A 24,075-nucleotide genomic window follows, 5' to 3' on the forward strand; every position below is an offset into this window, starting at 1 on the left:
ACTTGCTCATCCTCTTCGCACGCTCAATACATATAGAAATACCTATATCTGCACACGACAACTTACCTCTCTCTGCCTGCTTTGTATCATAAGCAGGCCCACAAAAGAGGAGTCTACTTACCGGCAGTACAGAAAGCATCGAGATATGCGAGCGAACCATCCGGCTGGCCCATCCGCACACGTCGCACCACGCCTTTCGTGTCAAAAATTAGTTCCATTATGGCAGAAAAATCCAGCCATCCCCGCAGCGCGGATCACATACAAATCAGCGCCAGAGAAATTATGAGCCTCCTATCGAAAGGTTTGCCAGAATAGGCTCTCGAGTGCGCAGTAGCGATCGTAGTAGTGCCACACTTCTGAATCCGTCCGGCCCAAAAATTTCTCGAGCCCATATAGCGCGAATCCGAATAGCAGAATCCTTGATTCAGCCCAGTCGATAATCCCTGTGATATTTCCGGTTTTCGGATTGACGTCACCGTGGCTAAGGACAAAAGGGAAGGCTTTTGAGATGAGTGACGGGAGCTCCTTGCGGACCCTTTCCAGGTTTGGTGCAAAGCGATACGGCAGCTTTCGAGCAAGAAGGTCATAATTTGATTGGAACTCCATAAGCAAGGTCGCGGTTTCATCTGAGCATGACCGTAGATCGCGTTCCATGACTGTGAAGAACAAGTTCTAAAATGTTAGTTCTTTTAAAATGAAGCAAAAACTTTGCTAGGCATACCTTGCGAAGCCCTTGATAGTGTTACACCGTCGGGACAGATCGAGGAACTCGTGCCATTATGCGCGCAGTCCCAGGAAGATGCTCCATCTCGTTGATATAGAATGGCCGCGAATCGCCCATGGTGCAGCTAGCCACAAATTCGGGATGAATTCCTTTGGCAAGGGTAATGTTACCCATATCAATGGTAGAGTTCTCATCTCGGAACTGGAAGAGCTTGGGCCCCGCTGTCACGGTATAACTGCACACTCCTTGCATCTGCAAAGCAGTGGACACACCGCCAGCGCGAGAAATGGCCAATTCATCGCATTGCTGTCTGTTACAGTAGTGTTCGAGTTGAAGAATCCATCAATTGCGCCGTCAGGATTGCAAAGAACATAAGTCGTCAACATAAGTCGTCATTGTAGTGAAGGGAAGTAGGACGGGGAGGGAACTGGGAGATAATGTAAAGAGAAGTGAGAACGGAGTGGACTGCTACAATCAGCCTTAAGAATCACCGCCATTTAATACTGTCCGCGAGCCTACCACGAAAAACCCCCCGTTGCTGTACCAAACGTCCCAACCATATCAGGTATAACTCATTGATATGGAATCCCAATGGATCCCGCCTGTTGAGTATCCCATACTCGACGAACTGGAGCTGTTGCGAGACTAGAGGCAGCGAGAACAACTGCACCGGGCAACCACGAAGGTGACTGGAATAGCGGTTGAACGTTCCAGCTAGCTGAGGAATGGAAATCAAATGATTGGCTTGCCCATAGATAACGACAATCCTTCTGCACTCCAGCGCCGCTCGCACGATTCTCGTGTCTCCAGAGATGATATACGGGAAAGCATCCACTAGTCATAATCGTTCGGGAATGGGGGATTTGCGGGATGGATCATTTCATTGCCTGGAAGGTTTCCAGTCTGGATGTGATTTCCAGAATCGGCAGCTTGAGGACGCTGGCCAGCCATAACAGTAGACGGTGACGTAGGCCCGGGAGGTGGAATTCTTCTTCTATTAAGCGTAGACAATCTCAACCAGAACCTGCAATCCAACCCATTGCAACCAAGGACGCCAGTGTGGGGCAGAGGCTGAAAACAAGACAGGTCCATACCGAGAAGTAAGATATGAGGTGCAATGCATCTTCCAGGCAACAATTCCCGCTACGCTCGCCGATGGCCCTCGCAGCGCATGCCCATGATAGTCATCTGCCCGTTCTTAGCTGTTTCTCCGTTCGGAAGGTGACCATGATATGGTTTTCGCAGTTGCAGTCTCGCATTGACCATAAGATGCAGCATCGATCAAGGCTCAGGGCGTGTGCGGCATTTTCGCTATTGGCCCACATGACTGAGCTGTCATTTCGAGTTTTCACCGACAGGGTGGAGAGAAACCGGAGAGACTGACAACTGGGTGCTTGGCCAGGCAACCGGGAGCCATTCTGCGAAGCCGGGCTGTGTAATGCAACCTCAGGTGGGGCTACCGGAGAGGGATATTCAGCTTCGAGGGTATACCGGCACTTTGCAGATGTGAAGGAGGTCCGCGGTCATCAGAGACGGAAAGGCGCACTGGCAGAGGGAGACCTAGATATCTTCGTAGCATGGTGCTCAATCACTACCTTAGGGAAGGAGTAGGATTATCGATACGAAAGAACAGGATGCCGTATCATCCCAGGGGTTACGGTCCTGGGTGACAGGCATTGCAAGCTGGGTGTCGGGTCGAGCGGCATCTCCGGTGAAAACGAAAGGGGCAGTGCGTCGGGCTGAAAGCAAATGCGCAGTAGTCGGTGGGGGCAGAGTAAAAGAAAGGGGGCGGCGATGAGTGCAAGATAGAGGGCTTGGAGGGAGGGGAAGAAGGGAAGCAGAGGGCGAAAGTGCGCGATCGCGTCTTTATGTCAAGGCGGCACAGGGAGAAGGTTACAAAACAGCGTATTGCGGTGCTAAGCCGGAAAAGGCAAAACTAACCGGATACAGTAATTCACAGGTCCGCCGTTTACAAGTTCCATACGCCTACTGTGGACTCGTTGGCTTGAATTCAAAAGCCACAGCTCGATAGTTTCTCGTAAAACAGACCATGACCGGAATTTACAACTTTCTTTGACCAAATTCCCACCATAGAACGCGTTGCAACGCGTAGCAGTCCGTTGCGAACCATGGAGGAAAATCCAGAAAGCGACAATCCAAATCTACAGCTCGTAGGGTGACTCCATCAGCCCGCCCCCTGGGCACGCTGAGAGAAAACGAGCTCCATCCACCACAGCACCGTCCCAAATGGAAGGGTCCTTCATATTGGCCACACAGAAGGGCAGTCTCGTCGTGTCGTCGCATGCAAGGCCGGCACGTCCCTTGCCATCACAGTCGCATGAAGAACAGTTACGGCGTATCAAAAACTGCTGGTCCCTGTATCGATCACCGTGGGAGAAGTCTCCAAACGCGAGGACCTGCAGAGCCGGCAGTCCGTCGGGGCCAAATGCCCAGTCGGCAAATGACACAAAATCCTCGGCCTCTGCAATCGCTGCAGAAGACGCAAGGACTGCCTCCTGCGGGTCTAGATACTCGAGTTGTGACCTGTCAAAGTACTCATCAAAACTGAGATCGCAGTTGTCATCAATGGGGGCATTCCAGTTCATGGAACCCGGCCACGAACGAGGACGCCGAGAATATTCTTTGCACATCTCATGTAGAAAGGTGGTAATTTCTCGTGGGATGTCTCGGTGGATTCGTTCGAGGCCGCTGAACCGCAGATGTAAGATCTGAAGCTGGGATTGCTTCGCCATAGGTTGAAGGCACCGCCGCTATTTCTGTTAGTATGCACACGTCAAGTGGACCGAGGAAGACTTACAGCCACAGATGGACTAGCGCACAGCGCCAGAGCAGACAGCTGGCCAAGGTCTACGATGGCAGACAGGTTTGTGATCCATGCGGGCGACACATCCCGATCATCCTCAAACAAGCCATCAGCGTCGATGGGAGCGAGTTGGCGCTCATGATAGACAAGGCTTTTCAACGTAGACTGGTGGTGTCGGATTGCGTCCTGGATGTCGGATTTTGATGCCGGGAAGTTGGATAACTTCAGATGCAGATGTTGCAGCCCACGGAACGAACACAAGAATCGCACAATCGCAGAGAGGCCACGTCCCTCGCCCGATTCGTGGAGCAGGTAATCAAAAGAGAATTCCAAATGCGTCAGCTGGAGCGGCTTTTGCGACCGAGACAATAGTTGTACGAGACGCAGCTGATTCGGACAGTCCCGCAGCGTGAGCGCTCGCAGGGACCAGAATATCTCATGATGCTCCGATGAGATATCCGGAGGCAGGGTCACCTTTGACAGTGACAGCGTGGACAGAGCGGGAAGCGTGGCCAAATTCCCAATCCCCAGATCCTCGTTCCGTGCGCGGCCGGTCCCGATACCACTGACCTCGAGCTCCGATTTTTGAAGCCCAAGACTTTCCCAGCACAGAGAACGGGCGAACGCAGATGGCACAAATCCAATGCACAGATGATCCAGGTGGCACCAGTTCTGACGGATGCACTGTCGCAGCAAAGCAACCTCGGACGGATGTTGGAGTCCTTCCCATGCAAACATCGTCAGACAGGAAAATCTAGACACGCCTTCCAAATGGTGCACAGTTTCAGGACAGGTCCCGTCAGTGACGAGTGAGAGGCGAGTGAGGCGCTGCTGGTACCGACTGAGATAGCCTTCCTGGTCGAGAACTCCTACCGGAACACATGTCCCTAGTCGCCATCTATTGCTCGTCAATCGCAGGTCTCGACGGATGGGTGCCGGTCTATACGGACTCAAATGTACTCAGTCGATTCGGCTTCAAGTGGGTGAATAGCAGCTGCAACTGATCCCTCACGTCGTCGAGAAATTGCCCATGTGCCGTCGCCTCGTCCGAGGAACCCAGTGTAGTCGGTGAATTTGGCAGCCCGGCCGCACGGAATATATTGTAGTATGCACATCGATTAAACCGGACTAGGTGAAAAGGGGCCTTGATCTGTAGGTGCCGCGCATGCTGGAGATAGTCCGCGGCCCGTGAAGGACCAAAGTTGCGAAAGAAGGGGTCAACATCCAACACATTCAGCGCCCACTCACTAGCTGCACGGAATGAAATAATACGGTAGATCCGAGGGACCAAAACCGCATACAGTCTGGACGAGGCTCGGCTGAGAATACGCAGGGTGGTGGTTGGCAGCTGGGGGGGGGGGGGGTCAATACTTAGATCAAAACATCAAACACATTGGCACTTACCCAATCTGCGATCAGCATGAGAATCTCACTTGGCAAGGTCTCCAGCATTGTACTCTGCTCACTTCACTCCAACTGTCCAGGACAGCGAGAGGTTTATAGCCACGCATATATCTGAGCATCCAGCCATGTTGCCCAGACATGCGCAGAATACCTTTCAAACCCGAGGGTCATGCATGCATCACGTTGGATGACAACCTATTCCATCCGGTTTCCGACAAACAGGCTGACCGCCAGGACCGTAACCGCTCTTGAATCGCAGGTTGTCATATCTTCTGAAGCGCACTGCCCGGCTGACAGATGCACCTGAAGAGCGGCAACCCACGGAATGATCACGACGGTGGCCATGGTATCTCCACCGAAGTAGCAATCAGAACATAATCAAATCGGTCAACCAAGTGGTCACTGTTCGTTACAGACAAGAAGAACGTTCAGAGGTGCAGCACTGATGAGATGTCGGGGCACGGTTCATGTGGGCACGGACCAGGTCGCGGTTGACGGTCAGTCGCGGTCGACGGTCAATCATGGTCGAAACGGTCGAAACGGTCGATCACGGTTGAAACAGTCAGTCGCGGTCGACAGTCAATCACGATCGAAACAGTCAATCACGGTCGAAACGGTCAGTCATGGTCGAAGTGGAAATTAACTGTAACTTCATCCAAGGGCACGCATTGAGCCAAGGGCCATTCCCTACAAAATAGGAAAAATGCTGCCGCCGAGTGACTAAGTCCTGGCGGGCAGTCTTTGCCTGTCAGTTTCATCGGAGCGTTACACAGACTGAAAGTAGAAGTGGAACATGGTCTTTTGTGTTGAAGAAAGCAATTTGAGCACTGAGCGTTCACCACGATTGAGATTGCACAAGCTTGTCACTACGACAAAGCACTGGGAGCTAGGAGCCCCTCACATCTATCGCCGTTGAATAGGAATAGATTATCATCACGGCAAGGGAGAAGAAAATCATACTTATAGCAAAACTACAAAAGCGGTACGAATATATAAAATAACTGCTTGATTCAGAAAATGCAACAGTATGTGTGTTCGAGATATATACAAAACGCAACGGATCCTTGGTACACAAGATCTCCGCTATCACAGTACATTGCAATCCAATAGAACGGGTTAACCGTTTCAGATTCCAGTAACAGGAATGTAGTCTATTTATACCGACAAGGAAAGGAGCCCAAGGTAACGAGCGATATAAGAGGCGCAGTAGCCATGATCAACTATTTCGCTCCACTTCGCTCTAGTGTAGAGGATCACCCAACGTTGTACAGCGTCACGATTTTGCTAGAATCCACCTCATACTTGACCTTGAAGCACTGCGGGTAAGAGGTATCTCGAATATGAAACCGCGTTGTAAGCCAGGACGATATGCATCACATAGAGACTGGGCCGCCAGCCATTCACCAGACCAAGCCTCTCCAAGGGACGCAGCAGATAGAACGTAGTGCCAAGTATATTCCCGAGGGCGAGTCGGCTGAACTGTACCGCCAATGCAGGCGGGCTTTGGAACGTCCCAGTCAGGGCATAAATGGCTGGTATTAGCGAAAGCAAGCCCAGTGAAATGCAGCTGTACGGAAACCGGTTCTGCGCTGCCCTGGCACTGGAATCGTAGACCACAAAGTCCACCAGAATCCCGACAGCAACGACGGTAATGGCAGATAGGTATCCAAGCCGGAGAGAGGGCTCATTCCGGAATAGCACCACCGCGGCAGGAAGGGTGGATGTCCAGATTAGAACTAAAATGGCACCAAACTCCAGATGTTGCCACTCTGCCGCATCGTTGCCCCGGAAAGCATCTAGAAAGCGATAGAAGAGGCTGGACAAGCACCAGATGATGACCCCTGCGCAAAACGCCAACACAGACAACGAGTCCAGAATTCGGTCTGGCGATGAGGGGAAATAGAAGAGCAGGAAATGAATCACAAACAGGTAAAAGTACAATAGCCCAAAGACATTGATTATGGTGAGGATGGCGAAGTCGCGCAAGGACTGCGCTTTGGGGTCTGCCATTAGGTTGTGGGTCGTGGAATTCTTGGATGATGGCGTGGGAAAGCTGGGGTTTTAAGCCGAGAAGCATGGATGAAGCAGGTGCTTCAATCTGGGTGGCTTGTCCGATCCTACCTCACGCAACCGAGAAAAGGATACCAGAAAGGAGAAAGAAAGACATCACGCAACGTTTTACAAATAGCATTCACCATCGTAAGGAAAGGTCCAAGAGGGTGGTCAAGAGAGGGTGGTCAAGAGAGGGTGGTTAAGAGAGGGTGGTTAAGAGAGGGTGGTTAAGAGAGGGTGGTTAAGAGAGGGTGGTTAAGAGAGGGTGGTTAAGAGAGGGTGGTTAAGAGAGTCAAGGCTAATTCTTGGTACAATGTTATGAAAACAACCAGCACGATAATTAACTTGTTTATGTTTCATATGTGAAATGCCGCGATGACTGCAGCTCAGGTGATATTCAGTAAATCCAGGGCTAAAAACCTCTTATAGCTGCATCTCGGGCGATTGTGGTATATTTAGAGCAAAATGATAGAAATGAAGGGTAATAAGCCGAAATATCTATGGCATCACGGAACATAAATAGCTATGGGTCGCCGGTTCTCTTCGTACTATCCATTTGAGAAAATTCTCAGCTGCATTAAGCCATGTCTTCCTCAAGAGCAGATGGAGTGCCAGAACGCAATCGGAGAAATTTGCCAACCATTGATTATAATGAAAATTCGCTTCAAAGACGAAGTGAAGGTGGAAGTAGTTCTCAAGCCAACGCTGCAGCAGCAGGCCTGCAAGGCTCGCACACCAAGTCAAATTCTCTCAAAAAAAAAGATGCCCATACAGACAGTCAGAGCCCGTCTGTTCAACCACAGTCTAAACCTTCGTATAGCCCTCAGGAGGAGCAGCAGAGGCCTGAAGGCTCGAGCGAAGCCGTTGCGGAAGAACCAATTGACCAACCAATGCCAGATCGTGAACCTGAAAGAGAAGCATCGGATTCTTCTTCGACCAGCTCACAATCGGATCATATCGCTGCAAACGGGGCTGAGCCCCATAGTCCCACTGCTGTCGGTATCAATGACTCCCAGGATGAAGTCTTGGTTGATTTGAAGAAGTTGTCCATTGGTCGCGATCATGATGGAGAGCCAGACGCCTGGAGCCGTCTAGGACGATCAGTCGTATTGCTGGTTCGATATGGGCCCTACAAAGCGGCAAAATACCGAGTTCAGTCTTCAAATGGTTACAATACCAAAGATTTGCAGAAAGTGTCGAGCCTCAAGACGCGAATTTCGCATGTTATGTACGAGGGGGAGAACAGTGAAGACCATTATCGGTACAGCAGGAACAACGTCGTCGGAATTGTCGGTGTGGCATTCCAGGAAACTAATTACACAAACAAGGAACCCAAGAAGGCCCCTACAGCCTATATCAAAGTCAAATGGGAAGGAATTGATGCTGCACACCAATGGATGTTGACTAATAACACCTGCTGGATTACCAAAACAGATCTGGTTAGACTTACTGACTTGGCAACAGCAGAGCAAAAGATCTCGGAAGCTTGGGATAAGCAAGAGGAACGCTACAACCACTGGCAAGGGCAAAAAGGAAGAGATAGCCCTGATCGCTCACCCAGCCCCTGTCCACTAGATGATTTCAAAGCACAAAAAGCAGAGAGAATAAAGCGCGAGAATACGCGACAGCCTTCCATGCCGATTCCAGAGAGTTTAGAGCAGTACCCAGAAGTGCGGACTCATCGAGATGAACAACCAAGGACGCAAAACAACCACAAGTCTGCTACAGCTTATGTAAAGCAAGAACTAGATGAGGACAACGACCTGTTCGTCGATAACTCTAGTGCCGATGGTCAGAGCTCGAGTAGTCAAAACGCCAATAATGAGAGCGCCAATGGTCAGAACTCCAATGTCCAGTACAGCAATCGCTTGAATAACGACACAAGCAGCGCATCTGGTCTAAATCCGCCTCCACCAAAAATCAGCAAATTCTATAAGAAATGGTTGAGAAGGGCAGACATTGAAGCAACAGATCTCAAAAACCTTGACGATGCATACTTTGCGAGATTCGAAGCTGCTGCATTTGTTTATGTGAACGAGTTGAGGAAGAAAGGCTACGTTGTAGAAGATGATATGGACATGGATATCTAGGGCCGAGACGACGACGACCGAAGATTTCTGTATCTAGAGTTATTCACCCAATCATCATGGCTGTATTGTAGAGCTATTGTAAGCAATTTCCATTCACATCGCTGGCGATGGGTGAAGTTTGCTTCGAATATGTTTTAACTTGTTTCCATTTTGCTTCTCTTTATTGATTCTCAGAATGAACACTGTCATTGAACTTCGGCAAATTTAGAGAACGGGAAAGTAAAAAAATGCATAATACACAATCAGTGGTTTAGACAGGGCTTTTATAGGACTAAAATCAACAGGGAAGTGGAGGCATTCGATTTGCTATCTATAAGGAGTGTTTCGGCATACATCAGTTAACACAAAGAGTGCAGTAATATAATGACCTTTTTTTTCAACCAACATTATTTTCAATTTGCCTGCTGGAATTTTTAAGACATTACCCTCCCAGGAAGCATTTCCATGATTCAAAAATATACAGTATGCGCATAGCGAGAGGTAAGGGTAAATGACATTAATCCAACAAAGAAACCAATCAACTAACCTACTTTATATGCATAGAGCAAAAGCGAAAGCTCATAGCTGGATAATTGTAACAACCTGAGAAAATCAGAGAAAGGGGCCTTCGTTCAGCTCTAATACACCATCTCTTATCACAGGGAAAGATCTTTATTTATCTAGTCAGCATGTAAAACAACAATGCACTTATCTATCACCGCTGGAAGCTGATTTACAGGTCAGATATCGCCTAGTTGCAAGAAAACTCACTGCGTAGGCTCCGAATGTAGTTATATTGAGGCCTGACAACGAAAAAACAAGTTTTGAAACAAGAAAGACATATAGATTTTCCTGGTACATGCTGCATTTATCTTGATTTATTAGGGACAAATATTCTACATAGTACCAGTTAAGTACAGCTATACTTAGTTTGTCAGTGGATGCACGGTTTCATTGGCGTCCACATGATGAAGTACAGGCGATGGCTCCCGTGAAGAATTCTGGTGTTCAAGTCCCTTCTCGTCTTCTGCTATCACTCTTCTCAATTTGACGAACTTATAGTAAGTAAATAAGAGAGAGAATACTATCATGAGAACAGCAGTCACGACGATTGTAACAATGGCCATTACAGACCAGTGGCCTGATCGGGATGTGTAAATGTTGACGAGCGTGGTGAGAAGCCCAGCGGCTGCATTCAATGCAGCTGGTCTGTAGTCCTGTCAATAGAAGATTCATAGCCCCTCTTTTTGATAAGTTTTACATGAAGATCTTGTTGATGAGCCATACGTAGTTGTTTTGAAGTTTTCGGAAAAGCACGGTCAATGCAGCGGCTCCACTGGCAAGAAATAAGCAAGAAACCACTAGCAAAGGCGGGTTCTGTATAGTGTGTAGTATATTCCGCCCAGTGGTGTTGCTGTTCAGAATTTCCTCTACCTGGTTTGATTCTTTCAGGGAAGTAAATGTTCCGGGAATTACCAAGTATCCAGCAAGCAGGGCCCAATTTGCAATGCTAACAGAGACATTGTATTTCCAATCCATCTGTGCATCTTCCTTTAGCATTGTTGTATAAGTCGTATCATGGCTGAATGTGTTGTTTGCAAGTTGTATGTCTTGAGCTGAATCAGGCTGAGCATGCCCCGCTCGCCTTCTCAGACTCTTTGATATACCGAACTGCATAGCCCACGAACAAGATTTGAGGTGTGAAAGTATTTTAAAATAGTTGAAAGACGAAGGGGAAAGGCAGTTCTTTTATATTAGCTGTTATGGTATCCCTGGAGAGGATTGACTGCTCATTTTTGTCTTGGCCATCGCGAATCAAAGGGATACCGCATAAAGTGGAGCGCATGGTGTAGATAGCCGAGCACGAGAGTGAGACCGCAAAAAATTGGAAGTGCCGATGTGACCCGGAGTTGAATTATAGCCTCGAACTAAGCTAACCCTTGACCAGAGAAAAAACTATCGGTATTGATATTCTGATGGGACACTGGCTTGACCTACCTCATGTAGCTTATGCGTGGGCCCATTAATAACAGGGAATTGTTCTGATTTCTGAAAATTATGCTGGAATAATATGAGGTCCAAATCATTCGTCGCTATATTGGAACTGTCAGATGGATTTATCAAGTAAGTGATGGGAGGACATCCTCAAAAAAATTAGACAAGATGGAAACCAAGGATATAAAAGCACCAGCTCTCTCAGAAAGCCATCTTTTCAGCGAAGCATAGAAGATAAATATGGCAGCGCTGCTCGATATCCTCTTTGACAGCACAGGCAGGTCATTGGTAGATACTGGGCGATTTGAAGAAATTGTTCAGGGGATGAGCCACCCAGACTCGCAATACCCTTCTCTTGTCTATTTCGCTGGCAATGGAAATCGTATCAAAGCTCTGCAAGCTTTGTTTCCTCGCAATAACATCACGCGCAAAGGACCTTCTGGACTCCTTCGAGCACATCTTAGTACAGCGACTGCCCATACTGAATACCCTGTCATATTTACCGAAAGTAACCCTTTTAGTCATGCTGGGTTGAGTGACACACGCTTGCTTAGGTGGTCTGAAGACAGACATCGAAGATATGCACTTAACGTCGGGGAGTCTCAGTCTCTAGCAGAACTTCAACAAGAAGTGATTACACAGAAGATATTACCATGGACGCAGGTTCTTTGTTTCTTTGTTGACACCATCTCTGAGATGCGAAATGTACAACAGCTGTTAGATGCACCGATTGGGACCCTATCGATCGGGGCTTCACATATTCATAGTATGATGCGTGTGCTTATTGTGCTATCAGGCAATTCTCAATTTGAAGTACAGAGCCCGGATGACGACTTTGAATTATCCAATGCATGGTTAGCGCAGCGCAAAGTCACAATTTTGGATCTCCGCGACCGAGCAGAAATGTCTCCGTCCGTTACATTCGACCCGTTGAGAAGCCTTATTTTTGACGAAATTCAAGAGATTCGAGCCTTACAAAAAGAAAAATGCCTCTTATTCTCAGCTGTGCATCTCAACGCACTCTGGGATCGAGGTCTTCAACTTCAAATAGGAAGTCCAAGTCCAGCTAATCTTGACTGCCTTTTGGTGGCACGAGAGGGCTTTAAAAGGAAAACAACAAATATTGATTGCCTCCTAGAGTTGAAAACGCAGGTTGCAAGTTCTGTTTCCTCCGAGAATGAGCTTTACAGCTTTATCGCCTCGGCTCTTCTTCTGGATGCCTATCCACCCGGAATGCATCGTAAGCAACTTCTACATCAATGAAATTACTCCTTGACCCCGCAGAAACTTTGTGTAAGTTATCACTAATCCTCTTGAGTTATAGTTTTTGAACCGAAGCTGGTGTTCAATGCCCTCTATCGGGCGCGTTGTTGGAATGCCTGGGAGGGGGAGAACCCTTCATTCATTTGCGATCAAATTTTACATTGCTTCATCAAGAGTTTCTCCGAATTGATGTCCAAGACATCGGCGGAAATTCGTCACGAATCGCTTGTACAATTTCATCGTGGATGGGGAGGGTTGCACTCAACAACAACTTGCTTTATTTGCATGTGTGGTCCACCAGAGCATATGCTGCCTTGCAGGCATGCAATCTGCGACAATTGCGTTGTTATATATGGGTCTAAAAGTTCCTACGCCGAGTACCATATCAATCTACCGGAATGCCCTATCTGTGAGGAGGCAGTGAATCTCACGATTCGTCAACTTCCACCAACTAAGGGGCCGATCGTGATAAGTCTAGATGGGGGAGGTATTCGCGGTATCATTCAGTTAGGGCTGCTGCGAGCACTAGAAAAACGTATTGGTGGAATATCGATAACACAGGTCGCTGACTTATTTGCTGGGACAAGTGTTGGTGAGCGTCCAATTCTTATTGTACAGACTACACCTTTGAATGAAATATACTGACCGTTGAACAGGGGCGCTTTCAGAACTGGATATGGTTCTAAATGGCTTATCCGCGAAGGAGAGCTGCGCGAAATTTCCGGCAATTGCGCATAGGATTTTCGGATCTCCTACTAAACATGCACCAAATTCCCAACTATATCGGTGTGCTACATGGATAAAGAATATCGCAGGGATCTTGGCCGATTGCCAGTATGACTCAAAAATACTGGGAGATATCTTGCAAAAGGTGGTCGACCCCCAACGCCGGTTGTTTGACGCGACGACGACGACAAGCTCCACCGGTTGTCGAGTCGCCATCATAACGAGTCGCACTTCCGATGGGAAAGCTTGTGTTTTGGCAAATTATCGTGGAATGGGCCAGCGAGAAGTGAATGCAGCATATCACTTCCTTATCCCTAAGACGGCGGATGAGAATCCTCACATATGTCAGGTGTGAGTTGCGTTGAACTGCTATTTGTCCGATGTATTATTCTTCGGAACAACGAAGAGAGCTGATGAATAAATCTCATAGAGCTGAATGCAGTGTTGCAGTCCCTGCGTAAGTATACCTATAGCTTGGAAGATGGTGGCTAATGACAAGCAGCTTGTTTCGAAAAAAAACTCTTCTAGGATTTGGATCGCTGCAGGATGGCGGAGTCCGTGCCAACAATCCCGTGGGAATTGCGCTGAAGGAGTCTATGGTCATCTGGCCTTCAGCAAAAACCCATGATCTACTCTTGTCAGTCGGGACAGGGTCATATTCTTCTATGGCTAAAACAAGCGAGGCTACCAGGGGTATATGGCAAGACAGTGCCATCCCACGCATGATTCGAGCAACAATGTCCTCCCCGTGTATGGATGGGGAGCAAGGATTTCGTGAGGCACTCAATTTCGTGCCAGATGGTGAAAGGTCAAACATATTTCGGCTGAATCACGAGCTGACCGAACCTCTTCCTCGCTTGGATGACGTGAGCAGATTAGAAGAAATGTCCAGAATGCAATACACTGTTCCGACTGAACTAGTGAGAGCCACCCTAGCGACCGCATTTTTCTTCTTCGAACTCGATGAGTTGCCAACCAAAAGACAAGGAGAATTCTTTTGTGAAGGCTCAATTTTGTGCTCACGATCATATTCCAGGGACCTGGTAAAGCTGATCATGGTTGAATTTCCAGGCGCAAGGTTTGAAACAGTCCGAGGCCACCACCTTGGAAACGTAGACCAAAATGATGGTTGTCATGTATGTGGGTACTACCGCAAAAAGGTGACATTTTCAATCAATGGACTTCATGAAATGACATCAATTGGGATTGCCGGTTGTTCATTCTTTCAAAAGATTGGCGGCTTTCCAAAATCCATGCAAGAGCTCCTCGATGATCAGCAAGCAAATTCCCGCTTCGGTCGTTTAGACCACTTGGTTGCTTCCTGGCCCCCGAAAAGGGATTGCTACTGTTCCCCACGGCTCAAACGTCAAATCAAATTCTTGGAGCCTGCCGTGATACACAAGAAGCGGCGACTATAAACTATTATAATACATTTGCTAAAGATCGAACACATTGTATTTTCCCTCCTGTATCTGACCGGTCAATATCTATTCTCGTTAGCTGGTGTCCAATCTATAATAAATTACTCACTGTTGCAAGTCTGACTTTCAGTAAGCTCTTACGTTCGGTTTGGAAGCATGGGAAAGTAGGAGGGGGGGGGGGTTGTTCCGATGTCGATAGCAAAACTTCGCGCCATTTGTCGCTCATCTTTTACCCATTTTCATAACATTTTTCTCAACTAGGCCGCAGAAATAAGAATAAACCCGAATATCAGTGTTCCGCCATATTGTACAGTGAAAAGCATTGTGAAAATACAACTTTGTCAAAGTGAGCGACCCGCAGGAATTTGACACTGGTTTGGTCTTAGCCTTTACAGGCGGGAATTTGAAAGAATTCAGCAACCGCCGCAGAAAAGAACGCCACTCAGGGATTGGTGCTTTGGACATATATAAGACAGTCGAGGTACCAAGAGGAGATATGCAGCTACTAAAAATGTCATTGAAAGCGACTGCGCGACATCCATCTACAGATAATGCCTCAAGCATTTACAGTCGCTCACCAGAATCTCCGAAAAGCATGTTGAATTTGATGCCAATGATACTTCCTATTCGACACGATCTTCCGGAAATAAATTCTCTAGATCATCAGATTGCACTGGCCCGAGGTTCTACCATGGCGTTGGAAACTACCCGAACACGTCTGAAGTGCTCAAAGTCAGGTAATCACTTGTCACTTCAAGAGCTGAAGGAGGAAAGGATTTGTCAGCGCGACCAACAAGAGAATGAGAACGACTTTTATCGGTCTTGTTTCCAAAATTTTCTCAATTTGACAAGGGCGATTATTGAAGTTTCACAAGAGTTGATGTTGCAGTATCACTTCGAGCCAGAGGCAGAACCGCTTGAAAATGAACGGGTGTTTCAAGCAGACCGCAAACTTCGTGTTGCTCTGGAGCAGTCCAGAATTCGAGAAGCCCGGGCCGAGCAGATATGGAAACGACAGTGGAAAGTCTCACGCGTCAACCATACCACGCGCTGGATTTGATCCACGAACGGCTGTGAATAGTCGTTGAATGATTCTTGTCAATAAATTTTCAAAAACTGCAACGGCTACGAAACATATGAAATGATTTACATAGATTTTGATCATAATCTAAATTCCAAGACATTATTGATGAATCTACCGACCTACAGGAATAATTGACGGGACTACTCCATAATTGGCAAAAATATTTAGATACCGTAGCGATAGTACTCCCATCTACTATGCTCCCTGGCAAACGATATACACGTTACAAGAAACACCGAAAAGCATGATTATTTGATCTAATACCGTAGAGCTGCTTGAGGATTACCAAATATCAGAATGAGAGCTTCACTTGATTGCTGGAGGATAAAGTCATAGCTACCTAAAATCTCGTTACCCATAATGGTAAATGCCCGTATTCAGGATCCTGCCTCGTTCACGATAATGAGTTTCAGCCCGCCCGGAGGCTGACCCTTATCCTTGGGGTTATTATTAAGCTTAATGTGTGCGTAAGATGCTCCAGCCTCGAATGGTCTGCTGGGGCTGATATTTTCGAACCTAACTAGCGAGTCTTATACGACGATAAGCTTCTCAAAGGGCCACTTGAAAGTTAATTGAAAATTAAATCCAGAACTCGGTTTCCCTTATAACCTAGGGAATATACGTGTATCCAGGCAGCAAAAGAGGTTTAGCTAGCGTTGTGGCGCTACATAACACCTACTTGTAGCGACCCCGGCACACAAGGCATGTCGCGCGAGCATGACAAGGTCCTCAGTGGATTGAAATCTTGCTGTGATAAGAGGGTGCTGGAAAGCTTCAGTCATGTCCAGTGAATGCGATATGTCAGATACAGAAGGTTTCACCATTTTCAATGAATCGATGGTTTCAGTTGAGGCTGCTGCTAAAAACGCAAAAGCGTCTGAGTCGACCGGCCACCGATCTAAATCTTCGACTCCGGTAATCCCTCCATCCTTTTCGTGCTTTTGCATAAGCGCCATCAGAACACTTGGAATAGCCTTAAAGTAAATTCTATGGCTCTCCATGGGCGATAATTCTGTACATTGATCCAAGCAGGCTGTGAAAGGTTATCAGCAGCATTTTTACTCGAAATAGTCTAGGACCAACCAATCTTTACTCTGCCATCTGTGCCTAGCAGAATCTTTTGGCACGAAAATGATCGATATGAGAGACCAAACCTCCTGAGATAGCATAAACCGTCGAGGACCTTTTTTGTTAGACTATCAGAAAATTTGGACCCAATGAGACGTACCTGCGACATGATTGCAGCCAGCTCTGTATCCGTAGGATATATACCAGGAGAAGAAACGATATTCGACATAGTGAGCGGAAAATCATCCACAAAAACATATATGGAGTTTGAGTCTATGTAGCAGTCTCGAGACGAAAGGATATTGACATGATCAAGGTAGCCAAATCGTTGAATCAGTCTTTCAGCATCCGCTTTGGGATATTGTCGTACAGCTTGCAACCGAGATGGATTGGAACGATTAGTCGCTATGATAACCTCACCCGCGATGTCGCATAAAAATGCTGGTCGGTATTTATTCCAGGGCGACTCTTGCCTCACAATCAACACCGAAGAAATATCCCCTTTTACTTTGCAAATCTGAGGAAGATGCAAAGTCTTGGGGGACCCCTGGATGGTCTTTTTTATATGCCGATGAGACGGAGAGCCACTTCCACGTATGGGTTTGAAGCTAGCAGTTATCATATCGTTTTGTCAAGAAATGTATGCGAAAATTTGAAATTGGCAGTGGTGAGCGCTATTTCCCTTAAATAAAGGGACTTCTCAAGAAATAAAAGAACAAGTATGAATGGGCTTGACAGCTTTGGCCATCAGATTCTTGGGGACAATCTTTATATATACGAAATCGAAGCTGTCTTCCATCTAAGAAGTCAGGGCCGGTTCACCGTGAAAGCGAGGTAGAGCACGCTTTGGCAATATCGACGATCTATGATGTCGGATTCCAGCTTGGTTCTGGTAGGCTTTTGGGCCTATAAGCTTACTCGCACCCAATTTCAACCGCTGTTGGTCTGAAGCACCCTCTCAGCATGAACCGCTGTAACAGTTGGAGTACCTGAATAGTCCTGCACCTCATAATACCGCTATTTGACCGTGTCTATGGCACGGGGCGCCCTCAATTTTGTTCAACAGTAACCTTACCGCTCTCAATATCAACCACTCCGAATATCAACCACTCCGAATATCAACCACTCCGAATATCAACCCTCCGAATATCAACCACTCCGAATATCAACCACTCCGAATATCAACCACTCCGAATATCAATCACTCCGAATATCAACCATTCCGAATATCAATCACTCCGAATATCAACCACTCCGAATATCAACCACTCCGAATATCAATCACTCCGAATATCAACCACTCCGAATATCAACCACTTCGAATATCAACCACTCCGAATATCAACCATTCCGAATATCAATCACGCCGAATATCAACTGCTGTCAATTTAAATCGCATTATAACGGCACTCAAATTTACCGTGGTTGGTTTCATTGCAAAGGAGTGATCGAACCACGCCAAAAATGCACGTTCCCCTTTCTAGCTCTAGAAATACTATTTGTGCGTTGGGTTTTCCGGAATTCCAACCTTCGCTAAAATTGAAAGACGCGACCAGAGTCCATCTATGGCATGAGGCTTTTACTTCGGCACAAATACTTTACAATGGAAAGCAGCTCTTAGTTTCCTCAAAAATGTGGGCATTTGCTATCGGGATACAAAGTGCGACAAATTACTCCATAGCTTATTGCAACGCCCCAACACAGTGATCGCTGGCAAATTTGGTATCATTTCATTGACCGAGTCAGGGGGTTCATAGTCAGCTGGAGACTTGTGGTCCGCAGGATTAGGATGTTGAGACTGTAGATATTAGCAAAGCATACATCCAAAACGCCAGATATAAAGTAAAGTCTCACTATCTCCTCTTTTGTTGGGACTGCAATGTCAGGGTGAGAACAGTACGTGTAGATGCGGCCGTTTGGCATCTCCATAACCACCCAACTTTTGATTGAATACAAGCGCCAGAAATCATTGTGACGGCGTAGCAAGTTATGACGGCGCTTCCGCAACTGCTCCTGTTTCTGTTTCTGTTTCTGTTTCAAGCGATCCTCTACCAACGCCATCTCGAAATTCGATGTTGTCTAGCAACAAAAGCAAGTAGACACCCACCGTAAAAGATGAGATTGTGGTTTAATGGAGTGAGGCAGCTCATGCCTTTTATTTATCTAATCCTGGATTTGTACATATAGAAATAATGCTCTAGGCCGTATCGGTCCAGGGGTGGCAGATTGGTTTCAAAGCCCTCTAAAAAGGCTCTGGTCGATCATACATCGGTCAAGTGAATTTCTTCATTTTTAAACATATAGTACTACACGCGTATTGATCAGTGCTAACCGGTTGGGCTTGGGTCAAACGGCTTTGAATCTAGCATTCCTCATCATATCGTTTCACCTCTGCAGGGACATTTGCCGGGACCTCAATAAAGTTCGCAAAGGAAGTTTGAAGGCATATTCAATGCATATTCAATGCAATATTCTATGCCTATTATTCGAGGTTGGCATTTCTATTAACCGCTTGGTATTCGGGAGATACAATGCCGCCTCGAGAGACGCGTTGCCAGTCGGTGCGAATAAATAACTCATTTGCATTATACTCGCAAATAGTCTAGCAATTGTTCAAAGAGATTTCACCATACAGTGACTACGCATCGCGGATTAAGACCTACAGTGAGCGGTATACGTCATACGGCAGTTGGCAGGTTAAACAAACCAGCGAATCTTCCTGAGAATGCTTTAGGCTGTTGCATTTGCGCGCTGGTTCGGCAATAAAGAGTGAACACATTAGTCTGAATTCCTTCGCAGACTTTTTGTTAGTCTAGTACGCTTAATGTATGAGCGCTTACACTATTTTCGAAAGAGAAAAATATTTTAGATTCGTTCATGTTGGTCCCGTCCACAGGAGCTGGTGCAAAGGCGTGCTTGTTGTAGTTCCGAGGTATAAATTGACATATTTTCTCAGAGGCAAACATGAGGCTATCTATACAAGAATGAGCAACGTTGATTTCCAACGAACTTGATTCTTTGTATAGACATCTTGGGGCTAATTTGGATGGCGCGGCTTGCTTCCTGATATGCACCAGCCTCATATTGAAACAGTGCTGTTCTTCTAGAGGCAGCCAGGAGCTTAAGAGAAGAAAGCGAACATCCATTTAATTCACAGGTAAATGAGCCTTTGAGAAGGGCCTGTTACATGAGGCAAGCACTGGAACCTATCCTTTACTACTCTTTCGAGCAAAGTCGTGTTCCTGATCAATTATACGTCTCAAACATTCCCAGCCAATCATCCGACTCGGTTCGTCGCTTTGTATCGTATAGTTATCATACAAACATCCGCACAAGGTCACATTGGGCCAAATCTATGAAGTGGTCGAGGATATGGAGCTCGATACTGTAAAGTGGTTCAGCCACAATATGAGGAGATGTCAAACTTAGGAAGCGGTCAATTACCGCTATGAGATTTTGGGATAGGCTTGTTCATCTTTCACCCAATTTCCCCAAGTATTGGTATGGTATTCGGACTAACTTCGGATACGGTGTCGTAAAACACCAGAGCACGGACAGCAGGTCCCAGAGATCGCTCAACCGATCTACAGACCTTCAATCAATTACAGATTCTATTGGACATGTTCAGTAATAGCCAGTACATCAATTTCTCGTCCTGACATGAGACCCTAAAAGTTCGGTTCTGTTGCGCCATTTCTGGGCTTCTCGTGCAGCCACGTGACTACATGATTCATGCTGATACTGAAATGGGAATGCAAAAAACTGGTGAAGCTGATATTTATCTGCGAACTGGAGAAGATCCCGGAGCGCCTTCTTACCACGTCTTTGTTCCAAAGGGGGAGATGTTTGAGACTTCGCTGGCTGTAATCCCAGCCAAACAGCTTGAATAGTCTACATTTGAAGTCCGAAACATGTATGATCCTCGTGCCTAGCGCACTGTACCAAATGACGCTTCGTGAAGCTAATACGGTCTGTGGCGCCGTCGATGTTGAGTTGGGTGTCGATGAAATTGGTGGGTAGCAAGCGCTGATGAGTTTGATAAGAAATTCAATGTTAAATCCTGCTGAGACGTACCATGGCTTGCACTTGAGAGCTGAAATTTCTGGGACAGGATATGAGGAGTGCGTAATACAGGTGACTTTGATTATATCAGCTCCAACGTCCGGGATCGCAATCAGACCAACCGACACTACTTATATGCTCGGCAGAACCAATTACAAGGCCAAATACCTGGAGTTATTCGGTTAGTTCTTAGGTCTAAAAGTTGAATCAAACTCACTGACCAAAGAAGATGTGAGTATGAGGGCGAAACAAATGGCTGTTTTCAGGTAGAGCAGCATGGGCGCTTTTTTTATTGTGTGAGAGGCGAAGTTACATCAAAATCTCCAGCTAGCAGTACTTATAGCTCATGAGATAAGATACAAGTTGCGGTTGTTTTTGAGATATGTACCAAGATACCAAGTATTTCGCCAAAAGTTCAACATTTCATGGCTTTCATCATTTGACTAGAATTGCTAATTATGATCATCCGAAGGACGAATTACCCAACGCAAATCTATACCTCACTTTTTTCGTGCCAATGCCCAGATCATTATAAGTTGCAACATGATCTGAGGGCGCCAACTCCACAGAGAAGCATTCAGCCAGTAATAAGAGGCTGAAACATACACGTCGGCAAGACACAGTTAAGCAGACATCAGTTCTGCATCTTCATAAGCGTACATGAACCCTTTAAAAATTACGATTCAGCATGCTTCAAATAACGTGGAGATAAGCCTGTACTGTAGGTAGATATAAATAGCTTGGAGCACTACATATTTGAGAGGGGCTGTGGGCGAAGGTCAATGGAGCTTCCAATCGGCTGTGACCAGTACTAAATAAGTCGTAGCCATCATATTGGCGCTTTAAATCTAACCGTGGTAAATGTCGGCCTACTTTGGTAACTTGGCATTGATATGAAAGGTTTCAATGGGCAACTAACATTGCGCAATCGCTTAAGTGCGGCGATCGACAGGAGGTATAATAAGGGATAGAATAGATGAGGACGAACGTTGAACGAAGAGTTGGTTGTTAAAAGGTGTAATTTAGGGGTCCGATACACGCTATTGATATATAACCATATTTGTTATTCTTGACCAACTAGCGCCTTTTTTCGGGCATCAGTCAATGACATACGCTTATTGAATAGTAATGGGCTCATATCCTGAGCAATTGGCGATGGGGTCCTAAAACTTGGACAGACTAATTTATCGACCCATGCGACACGCGCTACAACCGCAATAGCCTTACAAAATTGCATTGGCCCCCCATAAGATATATTCAAGTTTCCAGCTATCATATTCTGTCTTTGAATCTCAAAACTCATCAGCACAATCCAATTAGTAAGGAGATGGCAGAATGCAATGTTGATCGCGGCGCTCGAGACCCTGCTTGCTGGGATATCTGCTATAGTCAATCAATGCGAGTATCGTCTTGCACATTCGCAACTTTCGAAGTTCACGCTCTCAAAGCTACAAGCAGTCTACAATGGACTATGTCAGATTCAAAAGCAATAGCCGAAAGTTGGACCTCGCCACTTCAAGCCATACAAACTCGCGCCACTATCAGAGAGACGACCAATTGTGTTGCCAGATATTCCAATATTGACGATGATCTAGGGAGCAGCGGCATAGTAAATGAAGATTCACAGAGCTCTCACTTTACATTGCCTTTCAACAGATTTTCTGACGCTGACATCGCGAACGCAGCCAACGGTGGCCCAGATTTATTGCAATATACATGGCCTTCAGTTGACGCTCATCATGATTCTACAGGAGACTTTCAATCTGTTGTTCATATTCCCTCAAGCCAAGCCACTTCATACCAGGTGCCTCAAGCTACTTCGATGGATTCTTTATCTTCAATGAGAGTTTTTCAAAGCCCTGTGGATCAATCTTCAATGGTTAAGTTCGATGGTGATACTCAACTGGGAACTATGTACGCTGAATCTCGATCGGAGGCAACAGGCGTCAATTTAAAAGCCTCTGTGCCATTGACTGAGTTCTCTCGTCACTTTAAGCCTACACAAACACCAAGAAACACGCTCAAGTCCGGTGACCAAGATTTCAGCCCGCCCAATATCAAGACCAAAAGCCAGCTTGTGGCTTTAATAAACACAGTGCAGACGACCACCACGAAGACTGCAATAGAAGAATTGACGACGGATAATTCTCGCGCATCTCGAGCCTTGTCGATCCATGTTGTAGGCCTTATACTGGGGAGCATTACCGGTGCGACGTTGCTCTTTGCGGTTATTTTATATCTACACCAGTTTTTCTTTCCGCGGACTGGCGGGCTCAGTAAAAACGGAGGTTCAGTTTCCCAGTCAAAACCAGATAATACTACGGTCACACTCCCGGATGCGCCTGAATGTTTGGAGATATCAAGGTTCTCTGCATATTCATAATTCAAGGCTGGCACGAGCCATAATTGGAATAAGATGGTATCTCCTATTGTTTCTTAGTTTGGCTTTTAGATATCAACAGGCAACGAATGACTAGGCAATCAAATGTGATACAAACAAAATCTGACACAAATTTGTTATATCATTCCGTGTGCGGTTGCAGTTATATATAACTGTATCGTAGTACAAGGATTTATCCGATGCGCTACGAGAAAACAAAGACTTGTCTTACACGAGGGACATAATCATAGGAAATTACATCCAGTTAGCTGAATTAATATATTATTAAATACAAGTTTAGCAGAGAACAGGACGAGTCAGTAGTACTACGAGCCAGTGTTGGAGTTTATGATATTGGGTGCTCAGGATAGTTATTCGGCCAAGATGCATTGAAAGAAACGATAATCGTAAATGCTTTAATTTACAGTACAGTACATGTATTACTCTGGCAAATTTGCTCTTGTTCTACATCAGATGTCCCTTCCTACTCCAAATCGGGTTCCAAAGTATCGGAAGCGTTCCGTGTCTCTCCTTTCCGCTATTCCACTAACTGACCACGGAATACGGTCCCTCAAATGGCGCATGCGCCTTGCAGTTTCACTGGGTTCCATACCTGTATACTCCATCTTCTCCACTTTCATGTGTAACTGTAGAAGAGTTCGCATGAGAGTCTCGTTCATATCGCCCTCAATCTTCAGATTGATCAGGAATACCCATGTGTCGTACCACACCTCGTTCAAAGTATTGATTCCTTTGCGACCTGCGTACGCGCGAAAAAGTCCCTTTCGAAGCCAGGATGGATGACGCCTTTTGCGAACTTGATTATAATAAACACCATGGCACTGGGCACTTTCTGAAAATGCCCGATTCATGGTCTCCTGTAGAAGCTGGATTTGGTGATATGAAGTTTCCGCGGTAGCTCCATGCTTTCTACCTTTTACGTAAATGTAGTGAATCATCGTTTTTTTCCTGTAATAAACCAGAGTTCTGCTCGTCCCCGCTT

At 46.3% G+C, this 24,075-nt stretch overlaps 8 protein-coding genes across 8 annotated transcripts; 2 read left to right on the plus strand and 6 right to left on the minus strand.

The window, feature by feature from the left end:
- Positions 1–291: 291 nt before the first annotated feature.
- N7511_000845 (uncharacterized protein) lies at positions 292–1,110 on the minus strand (the record flags this gene model as incomplete). The annotated part of the gene is given in 3 exon segments (XM_057123270.1): positions 292–672; positions 749–1,030; positions 1,042–1,110. 3 exon segments carry the CDS (start codon positions 1,108–1,110, stop codon positions 292–294), a joined length of 732 nt encoding a protein of 243 aa, XP_056989003.1.
- Positions 1,111–2,320: 1,210 nt separating this feature from the next.
- Positions 2,321–2,706, minus strand: N7511_000846 (uncharacterized protein; the record flags this gene model as incomplete). The annotated part of the gene is made up of 2 exons (XM_057123271.1): positions 2,321–2,588; positions 2,666–2,706. 2 exons carry the CDS (start codon positions 2,704–2,706, stop codon positions 2,321–2,323), a joined length of 309 nt encoding a protein of 102 aa, XP_056989004.1.
- A 180-nt stretch (positions 2,707–2,886) lies between these two features.
- On the minus strand, positions 2,887–5,000 carry N7511_000847 (uncharacterized protein; the record flags this gene model as incomplete). Its single annotated transcript, XM_057123272.1, has 4 exons — positions 2,887–3,495; positions 3,543–4,446; positions 4,499–4,896; positions 4,953–5,000. The coding sequence occupies 4 exons, from the start codon at positions 4,998–5,000 to the stop codon at positions 2,887–2,889; spliced, it is 1,959 nt and encodes a 652-aa protein (XP_056989005.1).
- A 1,248-nt stretch (positions 5,001–6,248) lies between these two features.
- Positions 6,249–6,962, minus strand: N7511_000848 (uncharacterized protein; the record flags this gene model as incomplete). The annotated part of the gene is made up of 1 exon (XM_057123273.1): positions 6,249–6,962. The coding sequence occupies one exon, from the start codon at positions 6,960–6,962 to the stop codon at positions 6,249–6,251; it is 714 nt and encodes a 237-aa protein (XP_056989006.1).
- A 626-nt stretch (positions 6,963–7,588) lies between these two features.
- N7511_000849 (uncharacterized protein) lies at positions 7,589–9,094 on the plus strand (the record flags this gene model as incomplete). Its single annotated transcript, XM_057123274.1, has 1 exon — positions 7,589–9,094. The coding sequence occupies one exon, from the start codon at positions 7,589–7,591 to the stop codon at positions 9,092–9,094; it is 1,506 nt and encodes a 501-aa protein (XP_056989007.1).
- Positions 9,095–9,999: 905 nt separating this feature from the next.
- N7511_000850 (uncharacterized protein) lies at positions 10,000–10,633 on the minus strand (the record flags this gene model as incomplete). Its single annotated transcript, XM_057123275.1, has 3 exons — positions 10,000–10,282; positions 10,335–10,450; positions 10,508–10,633. The coding sequence occupies 3 exons, from the start codon at positions 10,631–10,633 to the stop codon at positions 10,000–10,002; spliced, it is 525 nt and encodes a 174-aa protein (XP_056989008.1).
- Positions 10,634–11,308: 675 nt separating this feature from the next.
- N7511_000851 (patatin-like phospholipase family protein) lies at positions 11,309–14,475 on the plus strand (the record flags this gene model as incomplete). Its single annotated transcript, XM_057123276.1, has 4 exons — positions 11,309–12,308; positions 12,393–12,923; positions 12,988–13,406; positions 13,531–14,475. The coding sequence occupies 4 exons, from the start codon at positions 11,309–11,311 to the stop codon at positions 14,473–14,475; spliced, it is 2,895 nt and encodes a 964-aa protein (XP_056989009.1).
- Positions 14,476–16,212: 1,737 nt separating this feature from the next.
- On the minus strand, positions 16,213–17,252 carry N7511_000852 (uncharacterized protein; the record flags this gene model as incomplete). Its single annotated transcript, XM_057123277.1, has 2 exons — positions 16,213–16,595; positions 16,646–17,252. The coding sequence occupies 2 exons, from the start codon at positions 17,250–17,252 to the stop codon at positions 16,213–16,215; spliced, it is 990 nt and encodes a 329-aa protein (XP_056989010.1).
- Positions 17,253–24,075: the final 6,823 nt, after the last annotated feature.

This window comes from Penicillium nucicola, assembly GCF_028828085.1.
Source record: "Penicillium nucicola strain IBT 29836 chromosome Unknown utg000001l, whole genome shotgun sequence".
NCBI classification, from domain to species: domain Eukaryota; kingdom Fungi; phylum Ascomycota; class Eurotiomycetes; order Eurotiales; family Aspergillaceae; genus Penicillium; species Penicillium nucicola.